This window comes from Garra rufa, chromosome 20 (assembly GCF_049309525.1).
Source record: "Garra rufa chromosome 20, GarRuf1.0, whole genome shotgun sequence".
NCBI classification, from domain to species: Eukaryota; Metazoa; Chordata; class Actinopteri; order Cypriniformes; family Cyprinidae; genus Garra; species Garra rufa.
The window spans coordinates 3,253,650-3,262,949 of NC_133380.1; the positions used below are offsets into that span (position 1 = coordinate 3,253,650).

At 35.7% G+C, this 9,300-nt stretch overlaps 1 protein-coding gene across 1 annotated transcript in view; it reads right to left on the reverse strand.

The window, feature by feature from the left end:
- The window catches only part of LOC141294294 (CSC1-like protein 2), a 43,604-nt gene extending 36,920 nt beyond the window's left edge, over positions 1-6,684 (reverse strand). The window contains exons 1-3 of the mRNA XM_073826367.1: positions 6,492-6,684; positions 5,153-5,232; positions 98-136 (exon numbers count right to left, since the gene is read on the reverse strand). Coding sequence (XP_073682468.1) covers positions 98-136; positions 5,153-5,232; positions 6,492-6,656 — 284 coding nt within the window. The 5' untranslated portion in view covers positions 6,657-6,684. The remainder of the gene's footprint in view (positions 1-97; positions 137-5,152; positions 5,233-6,491) is intronic.
- Positions 6,685-9,300: the final 2,616 nt, after the last annotated feature.

Below are 9,300 nucleotides of genomic sequence, written 5' to 3' on the forward strand. Positions count from 1 at the left end.
TCACAAGGGCAGGACAACTCACAATACCGAGGGGGTATCATTTGGATCCACTTTTGGGGTCACAACGGGTCAGAAAGACACGCTAAAGCTCTTTTACCTGCGTACGGGCTCATAGTTATTCCTTTCCTTCCTCCTACTGTAGTCAAATAACAAACGTCACAAAAACAGACATGAAGGGCAGGCGGTTATTGACACTCATGTGTTAGAGGCCCTTCGGAAAGCCAAAATTACACACGAGTCAAACATCACACACACAGCAGAGGAAAATTAATATGTGCTGAGCAATGAGAGAAAACACCCGGGACAGTAATGACACACAGAAACACCCCTAAAGCAACATCCCGTGGCGTGTTAGAAAAGGTCAAAGGTGAAGAAATCCCACAATTACAAACCATTACACACACAAGTTTATCAGAAAAAGTGATTGGTTAGTTAGTTCTTCAGTGAGCAGAACAAAGCAGAGGAACAATAACTGAACATACTACTCCCGCTCCTCCAAACCGCTGAATCTTCTCTTCTGTCTTGGAAAGGAAAGAAAAAAAAAAAAAAAAGGAAGGAAAGAATAAGCTTGAATTCATTCGAATTAATAAATCTCTGAAGACTGCAGCTGTCAGCTTCAGCTGTGGAAATAGGGCGCTGTTAGGGGAGAAGTTGAGATACATGATATATCTGTGAACATATCAGTGTCTCCCAATATACTTCAAAGAAGACAACATGTGCAGTTACAATACTTTATTGTGAAAGAATAAAATGTTAATATAAAAAATAAAACATTAAATTAAAATATCTAAATTAAAACAAATAAAAGTATAAGATAAAAAACTGAAGGGAAAAAATTTTATAAAAATATATAATAAAAAAAATTATATATATATATATATATATATATGTATATACACACACACCACATGGAAATAAACAAAAATATGCACAAAAATTAAAAAAAAAAAATAATAATAATAATAATAATAATATATATATATATATAAAATATTAAACAAATAATTTAATGTATATTAAAAACCAAATAATAACATTTTAGGCCCTAGTACAGTATCAGTGGAAACATTTGTTAATGATCTGATCCTAGAGTGAAAATAAAATAAATACAATACAAATATTAAAATAAAATGCTAGATTTTTAGTTTTTATTTTTAAGTAAGATAAATATAAAAATAAAAATAAAATTTAATATAAAATATATTAAAACAAAAATAAAAGTATAACATTTTAAATACCACATGAAAAAAAAAAAAAAAAAAAAAAAAAAAAATTATATATATATATATATATATATAAAAAATATTAAATAAAATACAAAAAATGAACCAAAATATAAATGGGATTTAAAATATTTATATATAATAAAATCTATAAAATACTACATAATTAATTTAAACAAATATTTTATATACAAATTTTAAATAAAAAATATTAAATAATAAAAAGATACAAAAATTAAAACAAAAAAAAACAAAATAGCAACATATTAAAAATTAAAACTAAATAAAATATAAAACAAAAAATTACAAATATATTAAATAAAAACAATCCAGTCCTACTAAGCACAGCTGAAAGGTGCTGTGCACATGCTCCACATTTCTGTGAGAGTTAAATGAATCTAGGATACTCGATTAATGCTAACAGAGCCTAAAGCACCTCCATTACACCACATTACAGCTGTGCTTTCACTTCAGCATTGGCGTGTAAATCTGTTTGCTATGAACCGTAGATGAGAGCACAAACTGGAATCTCGTGTTTAATGTACTGTCCACATGGGAAACACGAAATCAGCGAATTGAAGGGTCTTTCCTCTGGAGTGTGTCGCTGTAATTACAGACGAACGATGTGCAGTCAGCAGCGTGCAGCGGTCCAGAAACATCTATAAACCACGTCAATATACAAATGTCAAAGGAATTTTTTTTAAGTTGCCTTTGGACACAGATGACATAATTGAGAGATTGAGTGAGAGAACGGACACATGTACACAGTGAAAGATAACAAAAAGGGAGCTGGACAAGCAAATTGCCATATGAATCCAGTAGGGAGCTCATAAAAGCTCTATTTACCGTTTCTACTCCACTACAGGAATAAGCAAAGCATCATGGGAGAAATCAATCAATGCTACTACTCCCTTCAAAGCCTGAGAATCACAGAAATGCAAATGCAAAACGTAATGCCAAAAAAGAATGTAGCACAAGAGTAGTCTTTGGTTAGTGAACACCAGGTTAAAGACTGCAGCTTTTACAAGCACAGTCTTTAAAATAAATATATGTGTGGCACTTATGTAACCAAGTAAAAAAAAAAAAAAACAATGCCACCGGCTCGGTCTATTTCCAGCAACCTTAATAAGTAGCAAAAAATACATGATTGATTCAATAGAAAATGATATGCAAGAAAATTACTGGCTCTATTCCGCACCAGCGAGGGAAAAGGAAAAACACTAAACAAAGAAAAGCAAGAGGAGGAAAAGCAGAATGAAAATAGAAACACAGTGGTGATGTGCAGCGACAGCAACAGAAACACAGCAAATATGCTCAGCGATAATGAAACACACTGTCTTATGAAGCAGATGGCTTGTGTGAGCTGCCTTTTTTTTTACTTCCTTCCCTGCCAAAGAAACGTCAGCGGATCACGAAGGTTTTGGGGCGCATGTAGTTGCACCTGGATATTCAAGCTGTGAGACTGGGCGAAAAGCACATGTGGGCTGTACAGATGGAAGAAGACCAAAACTACTAGCATCATCAAGAGACACTCCTGAAAGAATTAAAGAATTGTGATTCATTCATTAATTCCGCACACATGAGTCAATTAAATGTTTGAGTAATGGGCACGGGCATGGGCGACATTTGACTCTTGAGTCAGGGGGGGCAAGAAAAAAAATCAGATGTAAGCATTAAAACAGTGCCCTACGGTATTGCAGCACATCAAAGCAGTCAATTAAAGCGCTGCACTTCAGCCCGGGCCAATGGGCCCTGACTTTTTTTTACACCCCAGGGCTACGGCTTCGGGCCAATTTTCACGTCATAGTTCAGACCCGGGCCGGCATCGGGCCTGTTTTAGGCTTCTCCTTATTTTCATAATTTAGACAACCATCAATTATGGTGAAGAAAAAAAATGCCGCGCTGGTGGAAACAACACGAAACTTCACTTTCGCTTTCACTTTTGAGACCGACTCAGACACCGTTTAGTGTGCTTTAGCGCAGCTGAATCCGCGTTCAAGCGCACACAATAGGCTAAAACTCACCCCAAGCACCGGCAAAAATAAATAACAATGAATGTGTCGAGGAAAGAGTAAGGACATAAATGAATTATTTATTAATTAATTTGTGTATTCTGAGTCAGTGTCGCAATCTCCTTTTTGGACGCGCCTTCAGAGAGAAATTCATCTTTACGGATTACATGAAAGAGTTTGTGCTTTTGATTTGTTTTATTTCGTTAAGTAATAATTTAAAGCTTTCTATAAAAGTATTTATTATGTCTGTGAGGCATGCATTTCGCTTCATTTTGTTAAGCACTCCTGTTCAAGAACCAGACGGCAGAAAGCACATAATTTTTGTTTTCTTTATTTTATAAAAATGCTGTAATGTTTTTTTCGATGTATTACTCGTACTTTGTGAGCAAAAATGACGGATAATTTTAAATTGCTTCCAATGAAAAAAATGCAAGTGATTGCGCTGGTGCCTCGATGTCCTGCAAGCTTTAGCTTCCACTTTCTGCACAAACTATGCGCATATAGCTCACATGTATCTGTAACGTTTAAACTACCATTGTTTTATACTTGAACTGTTTTATATCTATAGATTTCATTTTAGGCAAGTCGTGATGATTTGAGAAGGCAAACTGATCAAACAGACTATGATCAGTCTTCCGCTGGGCGCTGTTCGGTAATATATATATTTTTAACGAATAAAAAATGCTCCAAGCGTTTTTCTAAATTAGCTAAATAAAAAACGAAACTAAATATAAACATTTTACCATTACATACAAAACTGAACTATTTTATAGCTGAAACAGTAAGTTGTTTTGGGAGAAGGGGAAAATATATTTTTATCCCGTCTATTGCTTCACCGTTATTTCGAGAATAAACCCAGCGTAAATATGCAAATGTCACTCCCAAAACACATCAGCTTACATGTGCCGAAAAACGAAAGTTTCATACAAATTCTAAATGGATTATAGCCTGGAAAGTGCAAAGCACGCTCCCCTTATTATCACTAAAAGTTCATAGAGATCTCACAAAATTCCGTTATAATTAATAAAGCTCTCTAAACTACACAATTAATATTTTATTTACATCGCGTCTACACTCATAAGATGATTCACGAGCGCACAAAACGGCACTTAATAAAAACCGATCAGGCGCTTTCAGCAGTGAGTGAATTCTGACAAGTGTTTCTAATTGTTCGGAAACAACAGATATGTCTGTGATTGGCTACATTGCTCAACGCTGCAAAAACACGTTGGATAGTTTGCCAGATCTTCAATTGCTTTGCTTTCGTTTGAGGGTTACATAGCACCGTCTAGTTCCCAAGTACAACCGAGCCTAAGCTTGGCTAAAGCAGTTGCAGCGGGGCTGTCGAGGATTCCATGACTAACCACAGGGGGGGCAACTGCCCCCCCTTGCCCCCCCCTAATGTCGCCCATGGGCACGGGTCTGAAAACCAAGGAGGTTACTTTTTTGTAAGACTACTTTGAGTCTTTTGACTCAAATGTGCTCTTAAGACCTGTGGTTAGCAGAAAGTGATGGTGAATCTCAGTGATTCTACTCAAACACCAGGTTTGCGCCCATTATTGGCCACTTCTGGCCATCATAGGTGGTACTCTATTGATTGGATGAGATTATGTCCACTGATGTTGGTCATTTCAGTTCACAGTGTGAAACAGGGATTCTGGGATTTTCTCCACATCTGCCACAACCTGTCATTTTCCAAGCTGTGCACATGGGATTCAAATAACAGCATGATAATATGCTCTCTTTTTCACTGCGGTTTTCTTTTGCTTGCCCTTTTCCAAGTAAAACACCATACAAACATCTTCTACAAAGAATATAAAGAATAACTGAAGACTACACACCAATGAGAAATCATTCGATTTGACATACAAATGACATCCCATAAATCAGACAGGTCTGACAGCGATATGCCCTTACCTGTCAGCATCGGTCACTAGAGCCAGACGGCCGTAATCCCAAGCCACTTTCCGCAAGATGGAGAAGACAAAAAGAAGAACCTGAGAGATGGAGATGCAGAGACAATCAGCCATGTGATAAACTTAAATTAAAACTAATGTGTGCAAGGCCAAATGTTTACAAGCATATTGTGAAACAAATCATTACTGTGACAAGAAACTGTCTACGCCAGGGATCATCAAATCTGGACCTCGAGATCCATTTTCCTGCAGAGTTTAGCTCTTACCCTAATCAAACACACCTGAGCATGCTAATCAAGGTCTTCAGGATCATTAGAGAATAACAGGTAGGTGAGTGTGATCAGGGTTGGCGCTAAACTCTGCAGCGCATTGAACCTCCAGGGTAAGATTTGGGGAACCCTGGTCTACACAGTAATATATATATATATATTAAAACAACAACAACAACAACATCATAGCACTTAGGTACCTACACTTCAGAAAGAACAACATTTATGGGATTTTGATTAATTCATTCATTCAGCACATACAAATGTTTGGCCATGGCCTACTTCTACTAATGAATGTATCTTCTGAACACAGTGATCAAACTTAATGAAGTTTGGTACATATGAACATCAGGGCAATTTGAAGAAAAGCACCAATTTTAATCCAATTCCATCCATAGGGGGCGCTATAACTCAAACATTTTAATCAGAAAGTTCAGCACTTGGATAACAGTAATTATGTTTTACTCAACTGTGGTCATTTTTTAAAACATTTTTAAAACTGAGGATAAATCAAGTCTGCATAACACGGTTTGGGGCTTTTAATAATGTTTATATTGACCTGAGCAGAGATAAAGAGCTTACACTGATGTGTAGCTCGCAACTGAAGGCATCAGCGAGAAATGTAGGTCAAGAGGGCAGCCAAGGTGCTGAGTTAGTCAGGCTGACAGAGTTAGTAGGTTAAACATCCGCTGTTATGTAGCTCTGACAGCCACTCGCTTCAGCTTTGTCTGCTCACATACATTTAAAATGCAAGGTCGCTTGATTTTTGTTATCCATCTGAAGAGATCATGTAAATATAACTCTGACTGGACAACTGGAAAATTGGGTCAATCTATTAATACCAATGTCAACATTCTGAAATTCTGTTCCATTAGAAAAGCACAGCACTGCAATTATATAATCAAATGTAAAGTTAGATCTGCTTAAATGATTCTAAAAATATGGCATGATTAATAGATGGTCTAAATTGACTGCAGATAGATAGGGATTACTATGCTTAGGTACTTTACAGCCAATAATGGCAGAGCTCAAAGACATCAAGGTGCGCATTTTTCCATACAGGACACTTACCAGGAAGCACATAAAGTCCAGTGCGAGGACGGTGGGAACTCCACCGAAGGGCAGGCCCTGCAGCACAGTACTGCGGATCCGAGCCGAGTAGCAGTAGTCTTTGGTAGCATTGCTGTAACAGTTGGCCTGATTCGTACAGGTCGGGTTCCCCAAACTCCACATCATCTTGACAAGATGTTTCACCTCAATCACTGCAACATCCTGATGAAGAACCTGAGGGGAAGACAAAACGAACAAGATCAATTTATACTCATTCTAACTACACGAAGATGTAACATTCTAGAGCCAATTTTTTAAAGAAAAATGTATATATATTACTTAAACAATAATAGTAATTATTGGTTGACTGCCAATATTTAACATTTTAATTATCAGTATCGATAGGTGTAAAAATTTTGATAGCAATGGGACAAGACTTTAATTTTTTTTTTAAAGAAAAAATTATATATTTATCCTTAAAATATCAGCAAACCAATAAGTACTGTTATTATTTATTACCACACATCAGCCGATATTTGTCATTTTTCAATTATCGGTATTGGCCAATAAGTGTCAAAAACAGCTTTTATTTTGAAAGCAACGGAACCAGAAAAAAAATTATATTTCTACTTAAATAATAATAGTAATAATTGTGCTTATTGGTTTAGTACTTATATTACCATATATCTGCAAATATTTGCCTTTTTTAAATTATTGGTACCGGCCGATAACTGTCATAAAAGCTTTTATTTTGACAGCAATGCAGCAAGACTATTATTTTTTTTTAAAAAAGGAATAAATATTTATATTTAAATAATTATAGTATTAATTGGTTGGCTGATAAATCACCATTATATACATTACCATATATCAGCCGATATTTGCCATCTTTCAATTATCGGTATCGGTCAATAACTGTCAATAAAAGTTTTTATTTTTAAAGCAATGGGACAAGACTATTTTTTAAGAAAAAATTCAATATTTCTACTTAACAATAATAACTATTGGTAGGCTGATTTACTACCATAGTAAATCAGCGACATTGAAAAATGTCAAATATCGGCCGATCGATATTTGACATTTTTCAATTATCGATTTCAGCCGATAATTGGCAATAAAAACTTTTATTTTGACAGTAATGCGACAAGACTTAATAAATTAAATATTTATACTTAAATAATAATAGTACGTATTGGTTGGCCAATATATTACCATATATCGGCCAATATTTGACATTTTTCAAGTATCGGTACTGGCCGATAAGTGTAAAAAAAAAAAACTTTATTTTGACAGTGCTAAGAATGGCAAAACCTGAGTGCAGATGCAAGCATAGTTAAGGCTGATACATTATTATTTTCACTGTGGCAAAGCTGTACAAATGCTTAGTCTCTGGCTTTTCTCCAACATTTCCCTCAACGTTTAGAGTATTCAAATGGACAGTCATCGTCCTCTCATCGGCACTGAGACAACAAGCAGATATGAACGCAGTCAGCATCATCTGACAGTCTCCTCGCCCTCTTACTGTGTGCGGTTATATAATACCGATCGTTCTGACGCAATGGAACACTAGACACTCGTTTGATGAGCATCCAACTCCTCTCCGCTGTCTGAATCACCCACTCGTCCCAGCGCTTACCTGCTCTCACACGCTCCGCCGGCAACAGCCATTCCCCCTGCAGCCCTGCGCCGCCAACACCTTGGCAGGAACCATGGGAAATCTAAACAGCCCACACAGATCCGCGGCACTAAAAACAGGACGGATCATTTCAGCTACATCTAAAAACTGATTTCAGGCAAGCACAGGGGACTCGAGTGTTTGCGCCGCACCAGTGACAGACGTTTGCGTGGGAGTTTTCTGACTGAAGGGAAACGGATGTCAAACTGCAAATGATCTGAGGTTGTAGGTTCGAACACATGTACATTCAATGAAATGTTTTCTTACAGTAACCAGTAACAGACGACAATTTTCTGCAATCACTACCAGTTCAAACGTGGTTGGGCAGCATCTACTGTACACAACAGAGCTTGCATCCATGCAACTTCTGAGAGTCAGTGTAGATCATATATATCAGTCCGTCATGTTTACATCAAGAGGCGCATTTGAGGAAGAAGAAGAAGTCACTGGTGGAACTGTGGCATTAAAGTCTTTCGAAAGATTTTCCGTAAATAATACTACAATTTGGAACTATTCCTCATACAATCTCATCAAATGCAGTTAAATGGACTTTTATAATGCTTTTGTATTTTCGACAAGCATAGTTATAATTTACAACTTATTCTGAGCTGAACTGAATTAAACAGACTAAAATATAATAAATTGTCCTGATAAGGGAAATTTGCTTTGGACTATCAGCCAGTACAATCATGAAGACAAAACGAGGAATTCATTTATTTGAATGAAATAAAATACAACAGACTATAATACTATACTTTGAATAGAATAATAGAAAATATTTAAACAAATACAACATACTATCATACAATACATACCGGCCGATATATGATAATATATCAGCCAACCAATAAGTTAAGATATTTTACTTTTTTTTTTTTTTTTTTTTTTTTTTAATACTGGTATTGGGCAATAAGTGTCAAAAACAGCTTTTATTTTGACAGCAATGGGACAAGAATATTATTTTAAAGGATTTTTTTATTATTTTTAAACGAAAAAATAAAGATTTAACAATAGCAATAATTGAAAAATGACAACCAACAAGTACTATTATTATTTAAGTATAAATATATTATTTATTCCTTTAAAAAAAAAAAAAAAGTCTTGTCCCACTGCGGTCAAAATAAAAGCTGTTTTTGACTCTTATCGACTGATACC